Below are 12,575 nucleotides of genomic sequence, written 5' to 3'. Positions count from 1 at the left end.
GAGAGTGGGGAATGTCAAACCTGCAAATGATGCTCGTCGAGAAGAATTTATTAGTATTCTCCTCGGTGATTTTGGCTACAGGTTTAGCCTTAACCCACGTAGTGAAGTAGTTAATGGCGACAATAGCGAATGTTGAGCTTTCTCTTCCTTTTGGGAGGGGACTGATGAAGTCAATGCCCCACTTGGTGAATGGCCAGGGGCTGGTGACCACGGAGAGATTATAAGAAGGTTATCACTGAACATTGGAAAACCATTGACACTCGTCACATTTTTTAACAAACTAGTAAGAATCCCTTTTCAGGGTTGGCCAAAAGTAGCCTTGTCGAAGTACCTTATATACCAGAGCCGTTCCTTCGGAGTGGTTACCACAGACTCCCTCGTGGATTTCTCTTAATATGTACATGGCTTTATCTTCTCCCACACATCAGAGAAGCGGTGAAGCAAAGCCTCTTTTGTAAAGCACGCCATCCTGGAGAATGAAGTGAGCAACCCTTCTTCTCAATTTCTTTGCCTCGTTCTTTGAGACTAGCACTAACTGATCTTTGAGATAAGCTATGATGGGTTGCATCCAAAGTGGGGTACTTTCAATCCACAATACCTTTTTGCCTCCGTAGATGGAGAGCTTTGGTAAGCGTTCAATTGGAACAATTTTTACCAGCTCAAAGTTCTTGCTGCTGGCCAACTTGGACAAGGCATATGTATTCTCGAGGCGTGGGACTTGAATCAAGTCGAACCTTTCAAAGTGGGAGGACGAGGCTCAGTGATAATTTTAGATAAGTGGCCATGTCACTATCTTTGGCTGCGAACTTTCTGTTGACCTGACTCACCACAAGCTGTGAATCACTGCTTGCCAGAAGTCTTTTGACTTGCATTTCTTTGGCTAGTTTGAGGCCTGCTAAGAGGGCCTCATACTCGATGACATTGTTTGAGGTGTTGAAGCCGAACCTGATTGCATAGTTTAGTTTATGGCCCACTGGGCTTTTCAAAACGACTCCTGCTCCGGAGCCAGTCTCTCCTGACGATCCATCCACAAGTAAATTCCATGTTGGGGGCTCCGTTGGTTCCATTGTCGCCTCAATTTCTAGAGCTTTAGCAAACTCAGCAACAAAATCCACGAGGGTCTAGCCCTTGATGGTACTTCGGGGTTTAAATAGTAAGTCGAACTCACTAAGCTCAATTGCCAATTTTAGCAATCGACCCAAAGCGTCTGTCTTCTGTAACACTTGTTTAAGTGAGAAATTGGTGAGAACTTCAATTGAATAGGTTGGAAGTATGGCCTCAGTTTCCTTGATGTTGTGATAAAGGAGAGTGCAAGTTTTTCCATATTTGGGTAGCGAGTCCTCGTTGGGAGCAATGCTTTGCTAGTGTAATACACTGGCAGTTGACGTATGTCTTTCTCCTTGACGAGAACCACACCGACTGCTTCATCTGAGACCATTAAATATAACAGAAGTGGCTCGCCTGATTTGGGCTTCGATAATAGATGTAACTCTCCCAAGTGCTTCTTTGGCTCTTGGAAGGCTATCTCACACTCATCCGTCCATTGAAACTTCTTTCCTTACTTCAAAACCTTGAAGAATGATAGGCTTTTATCAGTGGCCCTAGAGATGAAGCGACTGAGTACGGCAATCTGTCCATTGAGGCTTTGCACATCCTTTGGCTTCTGGGGCAATCTCATCTCTAACAAGGCCTTTATATTCTCTGGGTTTGCCTTAATTCCCTTTTAGTTTACAATATATCCCAAAAATTGTCCCGATGCTACTTGAAGGTGCACTTCAGGGGGTTTAGTTTCATTTTGTATTTCCTTAAAATTTTGAAGGTGTTGTCAAGGTAACCTAGGTTATCTCTCGCGTGGAGCCTTTTAACCAGCATGTCATCAACATAGACTTCCATTGTTTTGCCAATGAGGTCGGGAAATATCATGTTGACCAAACTCTGATATGTGGTGCTGGCATTTTTCAATCTGAAGGACATCACCTTATAGCAATATAATCCTCTATCTGTGATAAGTATTTGGTTATGTCCCGAGTAAGCATCCATGAAAATTAGGAGTTCATGTCCAGCAGTGGAGTCCACAAATTGATCTATCCTTGGGAAAGGGAAATTGTCCTTTGAACATGCTTTATTTAAATTGGTAAAGTAAACACATACCCTCCATTTCCCACAGGGTTTCTTCATAAGGACCGGATTGGATACCCACTTTGAGTAGATGACTTCTCTTATGAAGCCATTGCGGCTCAATTTGTCGACCTTTTCTTTGTGTGCCTCATATTACTCTGGATTAAGGGCTCGTCTCTTCTGCTGTTGTGGGGGCATAGGTGGAGTTGATGTTAAGATGGTGGTAACTGACCCTTGGGTCTATTCCAACCATGTCGTCATGCCTCCAAGCAAAGACATCCAAATTCCTTTCTAGGAAATTCATCAGTCCCTCTTTCATTTCAAGGGACAACACTTTTCCTATTTGCAAGACCTGAGTGGGGTCTTGGGAGTTGGTGGAAAAAGTTTCAAGTTCTTCCATTGGGGTTGCATTTGGTTTAGACTCGATAATTCGAGCGTCCAACTCATCAAGAGAGTGCCCTTCTTCAGGGGCCTCGATCATAACGACGTCTTTCTCCTGTTTGGAGGTATGCCCTTGTTCAGGGGCATCAAGCATCTCTATATCTATATCGACTTCATCAACGACTTTAGTTATAATCATGTTAACAGTGCGAAGCTCGAATTTCGCAGAGAGTTGAGATAACATACTCTTAAGCCCATTAGGTCGCCTCAAATTGTGGAAATCCCATGCTCAGTTGGGAACTTTATATAAAAGTAATGAATGAAGGTGATAGCCCAGAGATCCTTTAGGAAAGGTTGACCCAGTACCCCGTGGTAGGTTGATCTGTAGCCTACCACCAAGAAATTCATGAAGTGGTGAGCCACCAAGGGGGTTAATCCCATCTCAACAGGTAAGGTGATTTGCCCTCGTGGAACGATGCTATTGCCAGTAAATCCAAATAGTGGGTCGGTCATGAGGATCAAACCATGTTTAATTTGCATTTAATCCAAATTTGATCTGAACATAATGTTCACTGAGCTTGCATTATCAACAAGCATGTTTTTTAGTCCGTTGCGAGTCACTACGGCTCTTACTACCAAAGCATCGCAATGGGGGTGATGAACGCCTTGTGCGTCTTCTTGGGAGAAAGTGATTGAGGCCATCCTGCTAGCATCTTAGGTCTAGTTGACAATGTGAGTAATCATTGGTGGATCATTTGCTTCTCTTGTGTAGCTCCTTTGGATGTTCCTAGTGTTGTCCCCGATGTGAGGTCCTACAATGGTTGTGTCTATTTCCTGGATAGTCTCGCCTCCGGTGGCTGGAGCCTGATTTCTTTTCCTAGATTATCCTCGAGACCTATCTCTCGTCTCTCTTCTTCGAGGTGATTGATCCCTTTGTCGCCTAGTATCCCTGCTGGGAGAGGTGGACCTACGAGAGCGTTTTCGATTATGATCTGTCCTCGAGCCTGAGTTACTTCGATGTAAAGATTGAGGGGTGTCTCTACATTAGTGGATGTCGTGGCCATAAGCTAATGGAATGTGCAGTACTTCACCCCTTTTAGGGGCTTGTTTGCCCACTTCTTCTTTCTTCGGTTCGTGTTGGTGGTTCCTCCTGATGTTCCTGCCTCAACAGTTGCGTCTTCATTGCTAAAATTGGCACTACATTCAGTGTAACGAGGCCAATGCTTGTTTGGAGGTGGGCACTACTATATGCCCTACTTGGGTCTATTGCTGCGTGATGAGGTGCACTGCTGATCCTCAACCTACCTGCCTCTAAGGTTGAGGGAGTCCCCGAGCTACGCAATTTTGGTGGTCAATCATTTCTTTGTTGAAGATCTCCATCCTTATCATTTTCACCAGTTCGTCATATGTAGTTGGATTCTCATTTCGCACGTTTCTCTAGAACAGAGTGTTCATGTTAAGGGCTCCCTTCAAGGTTAGAAGGGCTTCTCTGTCGGTGATTTGTTAACAGTAAGTGATTTCATCAGTAAATCTGGCGAGATAGCTTTTCAACGTCTCTCCAGTGGCTTGCCTCATGTCTTGTAGGTGTTGTACTGGGGCTTCTCATTTCCTTCGTGAGAGGTACTGGTTGATAAAAGCCTTTTTCAAATCTAGTTAACTTCTAATGCTTAGGGGTAGTAGTCTGTTGTACCACACCTCGACAGCTCCAGTGAGTGTCAGATGAAAGGCCCTACATTTTAGTGCTGATGAGGCTCATCTGCATCATGTACTTAGTGAGGTGCTGGGTCCTCCTTTCCCTCATACTTTGGGATTTTAAGGGGCATGAAGTTTGTGGGCATTAGGAAGCTTCAGGTTTCTCTCGAGAAGGAAAGATTATCATCGTCATCGTAGATTTCATAGGAGCGACATAGCCCATCAGAACCTTTCCCTTCTGGTGCATTCTGGGAGACGGAGATGCCCTTCCTCGACTGCCCCAATCCACTAGGTTTCTCCTCTCTCATCTATTTCTAGGTGGAGGAAGTACTTCCAATTCTTGTTCCTACTCCTGCTCCTGCTGATGCTGGGCTGACCTTTGTATGGGCGGACCCTATTGCTAGGATTTTGCCCTATCCGATCAAAGACACTAACCGACCTCTGAGGCTTGTATTCTGGTAGGAAGTTTTCTCCCAACTGTGGTTCTGCCATGTGAGTAAGGCGGCTATATGAAGTGACATCCACTCCCACTTTTCTCTCAATGGGGTGTTCTTTGTGGTAGCTTAAATGACATTGGGCATGAGATGTCGGGTTTTGTCCTTGAGCTGGATGCAACCCTACTGACCCTGGGCTTGCATGAAGAACTCACACATTGCTATATTCTGGGCTGCAATGTCCCTCATGTCTATGGCTATCTGAGTCATTCCTTCAGTGAGTACTGGTGTTCTATCACCTTAGCGGCACTGGTGATGGGGTCTCTGGTGTGTGATGGGAGAACTAAGATATTGGTATGATGGGTAATAAAATTCCCTAAACAAAAATGGGAAGTACTTTGTTTTCAATTAAATTAGTTGGAGGCATTTAACAAACAATATTGTTAAATTATTTATCTACATACCAACTAACACTTATTAAATTGTGGATTTTTATGCCCATTAGCATTAATAAGACACAGTTTTAATTATATAATCTGAAAATTATGCTCATAATTTAAAATTTGAAAAATAATTTCACAAACTTTAAGTTGCGAACTTCATCCTATCATCTAGTATATGTATCAAATTTATTAGATACAAATAATATTTAGATGATCAACGTGAAGGATTATGAAACCCCATTTATCACTTTATTTAATTTTTAGATATGTAGGGAACTCAATTTTTATTTTAACTAATGATGGTTAATGAAAAATTTTCATGAAAGTGAACAAATATGATATAGGATTGAATTGAAGAATTTTCTGGTTTTTCATTGAATATTTATTAGAATTTTTAATTTCGCATCATTATTAATCCAGCGATGATCCAATTGGTCATGCCAAACAATAAAGTCAGATTGAACTTTTGGTTCATTATAAGATATAATTCGATGATTTGATTTCGAAGAATATGATTAAAACTTATATAATCATATATTATTCAAATAATCAAACTAATCAATATTCTCATGACATTAATTATATGTTTTCCTTCAGGAAAAACATGAATTCAAAATGATATATTTTTCAAAAATTTGCTATTTTGAAAGCACTTTAATTATTGTTTCTTTAAGAGCAATATGTTAATATTCTTCTAAAACATTGAAAATTATAATTCATACTCTTCAATACTCATAAATTAATATTCTTCTTGAATATTAATATAGAAAATTAGTTTTCTTTAAAAATTACAACCAAGTATCAAGTTGTTTAATTTGGGTTTCTTCAGGATTATATGTGTGTGTATATATATATACACACTTTACATTTTATTATTACTTCTTCAAGAGCAATAAATCAATATCTTCTAGAATATTGAAAATAATATTATGTTCGTTAGGAGCAATAAACATAATACTCTTTTGGAATATTAATTATAATGTTGTGCTACTCCAAGAGCAATATGATAAACTATTAATTTAAAGTTTATAGAAAAACATCTAAAAATATTTAATTACTATATAGATTTTATATGAATTTATATAGAAAAATTAATTACCAAAAATGTATAAGTCAAAAAATCTTCCAAAGATGCGCATATCGAGGATTGAATTATTGAATTCATTGATTGCACCGAGTATATCATTGGACGATAATGTCATATTGTGTGAGGCTCCATCTCACAAGGAAGTTAAATCTGCAATGGAAAGCATTCCACAGGATAATAGCCCTAGACCTGATGGTTTCTCATTGAGTTTTCATATGAGTTGTTGGGATATCGTTGGAGAAGATGTTTGGGAGGTTGCGGCCGATTTCTTTAGTGGGTCTATGCTACCCAATTTTTACACATCAACTTATATAGTCCTTATCTGAAAGTCAATGCTCCTGGTGGCTTTGGAGACTTCAGACCCATTAGCTTGTGTTTAGTGATCTACAAATGCTTTGCCAAGGTAATTGTGAACAGATTGAAACCTTTACTTCCTAAATTTATATCGAAGGAGCAAGGTGCCTTCATCAGGGGCCGAAGTATATTCAATAATATTGCCTTGGTACAAGAATTACTTCGGAACTTTAACAGGAAGATACAAGGGGAAAATGCAATGCTCAAAGTAGACACGATGAAGGCATATGATAGGCTTGAATGGAATTTCTTGATGGCAGTCATAAAGGCTTTCGGTTTCTCAACACGATTTTGCCAATTAATACAAAATTGTATTGATGCACCTTCATTCTCGGTGATGATGCATGGCACTTATCGGGGTTTTTTAAATCTTCCAGGAGAATCCATCAAGGAGATTTCCTCTCTCCATACTTATTTATTATTGCTGAGGGGACTCTTACATGCATGCTACGATAGGCTAGTTTGGAACAACGCATTGGAAATTACTCTCTTCCCTGTTGGGGCACTTCGTATCTCTCATCTGCTATATGCTGATGATCTAATTATTTTTTTATAATGGCAGTAAAGCATCCATTAAAGCATTGGTGGAGATTTTAGGCATTTATGAAAATATGTCGGGGCAGAAAGTGAATCACAGGAAATCAGTAATATTTTTCTCGAAACACATATACTTGTCGAGGAAAAATAAATCACTTCGTTTGAGTAACTTCACACAAGGATCTTTTCCAATCACATATCTGGGTGCTCCAATATCTCCAGGTCGTTTATGTATCAGACATTTCGAGGCCCTGATTATGAAGGTGAGAAAGAAAATATCTGGCTAGAAATCTTTACTCTTATTGTTTGGAGGAAGATTAACTCTTGTAAAGCATATTCTTTCAAATATGCCTATACATATCTTAGCGGTCATCTGCGTACCTCAAGGGGTTATTAATCAAATTCATTCTTTGATCTCAAAATTTATTTAGGGAGAGGCAGATGGTAAAGCTAAGCGAACATTGGGTGAGTTTTGGAAAAATAACCAAGCCAGTATCAGAAGGAGGTCTAAGCATTCGAGACTTAGCAAAAGTACAAGTGGCCCTAAAAACAAGACTTGCTTGGAAAATGTGTTTCTCTGTTTCTCTACTACAACTTTTCCTAAAAGCAAAACATTTTCCTCATACAATGAGATCCAGATATCAGCCTTAAACTCGCCTTTTTGGAAGAGCATAGCAAGTTTGATACCTATAGTAATTGAAAATTCGGTATGGCACATAAAAAGCGGAGATGTTAATTTGTGGCAAGATAATTGGTTTGGTCTAACACCGCTATCAAACCTAGTGGAGGTAGTGGAGCCTGAATTGAGGTTAAATGTTGTGGTGACCTCAAGGGGTTGGAATGAAGATGTCTTATCATATCTAATATGGAATGATTTAGCTAAAGCTGCAATAGAATACGTTCCAAAAGTACGTCAAGGAGTGGATAAAGTTGTTTGGAAACCATCTCCAGATGGCATGTTTAGTACTAGGAGCACTTGGGAGCTTATTCGAGCCAAACAGGAGGGTGTAGATTGGGATAAATGGGTATGGCATCCAATAATTCCAAAAAAAAATCTCTTTCATTACTTGGAAAGCTATACATAAGGCGCTTGCTGTGGATGAAAGAATACAAATGGTGGGGATCTCCTTAGCATTAAAATGTGTATGTTGTGCAACACTTCATTGTAAATCTCTCGACCATTTGTTGGATGGTAGCGACCTGGCGAAATTTCTCTGGAATCAAATATCGACAGCGATAGGCATCTCTCACATACCATCTTTAGGTTGGAGATAAAGAATGAATTTTTGGTTCACTAAGGCATCAAAAACGTCCCAAGGAGGCATGATTATTGGCTTTTTCCATGTTCTAATTTTCTAGGCGATTTGGACAGCAAGGTGCCAAAAAAAGATGGAAGGTACGACTATTAACTATGATCAGATTTGGGCTTCAGCGAAGCAGTGGATGGGTGAACTATGTGCTAATGTGGCTAAGGTGTCTAGGCTATCCTTGTCTAATTGTATTGCGTTACGAGTTTTGGGGATTCAAAAAAGAAAACCGCATAATAAAATCTCTAAGTTTGTTCGGTGGATACCTCCCCTCCCTACCTGGGTTAAATTAAACATTGATGGATGTTGCATAGGAAATCCTGGTAATTGTGGTGGAGGCAGAGTGATTAGGGAGGAAAATGGAGAGCTCATCTATGCTTTCTACACGTTTTATGGTCACAGTAATAACACATGGGCGGAGCTAAAAGCATTTTTGGAAGGTATTCACATATGTGTAGAACGAAATTTCCTAAATATTGTAATTGAAAGTGATCCTCAAGTCGTTGTGAACTGATTCCTCAATAAATGATGTACAAGATGGAAATTTTGGAAAGAATGGGAGGAGATAAATGATCATATAATGGGAAGGGAAGTGGTGTTCGGACATGTTTATCGGGAAGCAAACCAAGTTGCAGACGCATTATCTAAAATAGGTGGAAGTGGAAATACGGCTATCTTCCATGATATGGCAAATCTTCCCGAGGCAGTTACTAACTTGATTATATCAAATAGAAATCATTTTCCATATGTACGAATTTATTAATAGTTTGTCTTTAAAGTCTATTTGTGATGTGGAGTTGTATCCATGATATTCCTCCATCATATGTGAGGGCTAATCTATAAAATCTGGAGCTTTTGAAAAAAAATAATTATAAATAAATAAATATTTATGCTTATAAAAAATTATTACTTTTACTAAATTTTTAAAAATTAAGCTATCATGCTAATAATGTTTATGAAAAGAGAGAAAAGGAAAAGAGATAATAAAAGTCAATAGACTTGTGTTTATTATATTAATAACCAAAGCACTACATTTATAAAGAAGAATTATGGATACAATGGTAATTTCTAGGATTGCAGGGATACAGTTAACATTCACAAATAACTTATCATTTACAACAAAATTGTATTACTTATTCAGCATTTTATGAATGAAGAAAAAAGGTCAATTTAGATATGTAAATTTTTTACAAGTGAATATGAACTAAATCTTTCACTACTTAGTAAAATTATCAATTATAAGTAAAAATAATCAGCTTCTAAATTAATTTTTAAGTAATATTTTACTTATTAATTTTAAAAAAATCTTATAAGATTAAAAAAATAACTTTTAAGTAAAAAAAAAATAAATCAATAAATCACGAGTTAAAAAAATAGCTTATAAAAAAGTTATTCAAATTCATAACTAAAAATTTTTGAAAAAAAATAAGGCTTGTAAGTAATAAATAAATAATAAAAATTATAATTGAAAATTACTTATGACTAAGGAATTCACTTTTTAAGTGGTAAATAATGAAATTACTTATGAGAAACAATATGTTATAATTAAAAAATATTGTTATAAAGAAAAATTATATTACAAATAAAAATGCTGTAATAAAATTTTTATTTTGCAATACTTGTACGTTTTCTAGTAACAATAAACATAGTGTTTTAACAAGAATAAAACTATTTGAATAGATTAATTGTACAAACAGTTTTACAGATGATGACATAGCAACATTTTAAATTTTTAATGGTTGGATTAATTGTGTATTTTTGTTAAAAATAGTATAAGATCTTGCCACCTGTAAATTCTGTAAACCAAGTTGTAAACCAGGTGGTACATTTAGCATTTTTGGTTTTAACAATCCATAATGATTCTTCTTATTCAATTTTCCATAATTTTATACTCGTTAATTTTTTCCCTCCAAATACTACGTCGCAAATCCTATTCAAGAACATGCCATAAAATTATATCTACTTCCTATTTGAGCCCCATTTTTGGGGAAAATGTATTTTGAAATAGTGATTTTTTAGAGAATGTGTGACTAAAATATTTTTAAAAAAATTAAATTTACATTTAAAATTTTATATGGAAGAATATGTGACTAAAAATCATGATTTAAAAAAAAAAGAAGAAATATTTCTGAAAAAATGGAAGACAAACATTGACTTGATATTAAATAGGACATGCCATGGAACAATAAGTAGTGCTTTTTATCAGCTAATAGACTAGTAATAAATTTTCAAAGTTGACATTTATGCTATTGTTACAAAATATTTATTGCAGAATTTACAGTAGAGGTTTCAAACATTTAAAAAAATGTGCAACTAGTCCAAGCCCTTCAAATATTAACACATACCCCCAAACCTCTTAACAAACGTACTCCAAAAGAAGCCCCTAGGGCACATTTCAACTGGCAAAAATGATAGAGCTTCAAAACTAGCAGATCAAAGGTCGTGAGTTCGATTTTTGGAAGGCTCTTGGAAGACAGATATTCTCCTGAAAGACAGGAGTTCTAGTAGAAGGCAAGGTGCAAAGATGAGAAAAGACTTGATTGGCACTTTGACATATCAGTTGGGGGCCTCTTGAGCACTAGTCAGTTTGGAGCACAACCTGCTGTTCAACTTGTCTGCAACTTGAGGAGCCAATGTGTAAACTTTAGGATTTAGTCACTGTAAGGTGGATATCTGGATATAAAAAAATAATAATAATAAAATAAAATAAAAAATAAAGAAAACGTACCCCAAAAGGAACTCGAACGATTTCCATATAAAAATCAGTCGGTTCACCAAAAATCAAATGTCTTACCTATAGTGACTAATTTAACATAGGATAAAGTGTTCTTTTAACATTTTTCCACTTCAAATAAATAAAATAAGAAAAGATAAACAAATATTTTAAGAAAATATATAGATATTCTTCTCCATTCCTCCATCCCCACCACTGCTACCACTACCACTATCACCGCGACTCTCTCCACCCACCTTCATCCCTACCATTACACCACGCACTCCCCATCCCACCACAATCGGATATAGTTTCAAGTTTAAAACTAGTAGATCTGAACCGGAATTTTGAATATGATTTTATGAGGAAATTAGAGATCTCGAAACTCTCTACAATTAATGTAGCATTTATGGGGAAAACACATCTGTGAACAAAATAATAGAAAATGAATAAGACAGGAAAGTAGAATAAGAAAAACTAATTTCTCTTCCACTTTGTGTGGATCATCCTAGAGGTCCGTTTTAAGAAATAATAGAAAGAAAGAAATTTTTGATATATAGTATTTTGGATTATCAATTTCTTTTTTCTGATTATCGATTTAAAAAAAAAATGAAAAAAAAGGGGGGGAAAGATTGATATATTTAGATTAGCCGGAGACATGACCCAATTGGCCAGCGTCTTTGTTTTGCTCCTCAAGACCCATACCATCATTTTTACGTAATCACGAAGTTGAGATCCATATATGCTTTTTCTTTTTTTATGTAAATTTTTATGTTTATCTTTTTTCATTTTAATTGTTTTAAATAAAAATATGAAAAAGATTACTTTACCTTACATTAAACTGATCAAATGAATCTAAGATATTTGACTTTTTGGTCAATTAACAAATTTTTGGGTCAAACTATTTAGAGATCCTTTCGATGGACATTTATTAAAGATTTGAGATGAGGTGCTAAGATTAAAAAGTTTAGGATTTTATTGTATATTCTAGATAGATTTAGGACCTCTACCATAAATATGCCACATTTAAAATAATATTGAACATGTTATGAAAAGAGAGAAAAAGAGAAGGGATAATATAAGTCAATCAATTTGTATGTGTTTTATTAAGAACAAAACCTTATATATATAGGGAATAATTATGGATACAATGGTAATAATTTCTAGGATTTTAGAGGTACAATTGTCATTCACTAATAAACTTACAATTTAGAATACCTCCCCTTGAATGACACATTATAGAATATATGTCTCATTAAAATTTTGTTTGATAAAAGTCCAATGGGACAAAAAAATCAAACGAAGAAGAAAGAGTACAATTATTTTGAAGTATTAAAAATAAATACTGTCTCATTAAAACATTGTTAGGAAAATCAAGTGAGATAAAATCTAAGCATAGGAAAAAAAGTACAGCTATTCCCCTAATGTTGATCACTGAAAATCTTTGAATCGACGCATTCCAATCTCATTAACCAATTTCTTAAATATAGTTGTCGACAATACTTTTAT

At 36.3% G+C, this 12,575-nt stretch overlaps 1 protein-coding gene across 1 annotated transcript; it reads left to right on the top strand.

Moving 5' to 3' along the window:
* The first annotated feature begins 6,199 nt into the window (after window positions 1–6,199).
* LOC111379670 lies at window positions 6,200–8,867 on the top strand. The gene is made up of 5 exons (XM_023003093.1): window positions 6,200–6,428; window positions 6,485–6,965; window positions 7,072–7,309; window positions 7,478–8,071; window positions 8,406–8,867. The coding sequence occupies exons 1-5, from the start codon at window positions 6,200–6,202 to the stop codon at window positions 8,865–8,867; spliced, it is 2,004 nt and encodes a 667-aa protein (XP_022858861.1).
* Window positions 8,868–12,575: the final 3,708 nt, after the last annotated feature.

The sequence above is a fragment of the Olea europaea genome, unplaced genomic scaffold (assembly GCF_002742605.1).
Source record: "Olea europaea var. sylvestris unplaced genomic scaffold, O_europaea_v1 scaffold2018, whole genome shotgun sequence".
In the NCBI taxonomy this organism is placed as follows: domain Eukaryota; kingdom Viridiplantae; phylum Streptophyta; class Magnoliopsida; order Lamiales; family Oleaceae; genus Olea; species Olea europaea.
The sequence above is the reverse complement of the archived record's forward strand: the minus strand, read 5'-3'. Positions and strand labels throughout refer to the sequence as shown.

What these genes read in the sequence shown, in the direction of transcription:
- LOC111379670 (XM_023003093.1), top strand. Translation starts at nt 6,200, where the DNA reads ATGCGCATATCGAGGATTGAATTATTGAATTCATTGATTGCACCGAGT. An exon ending in TTACATGCATGCTACGATAG is followed by an intron (nt 6,966 to 7,071) that starts GCTAGTTTGGAA and finishes TTATAATGGCAG; the next exon opens with TAAAGCATCCATTAAAGCAT. An exon ending in GTGTAGATTGGGATAAATGG is followed by an intron (nt 8,072 to 8,405) that starts GTATGGCATCCA and finishes CTAATTTTCTAG; the next exon opens with GCGATTTGGACAGCAAGGTG.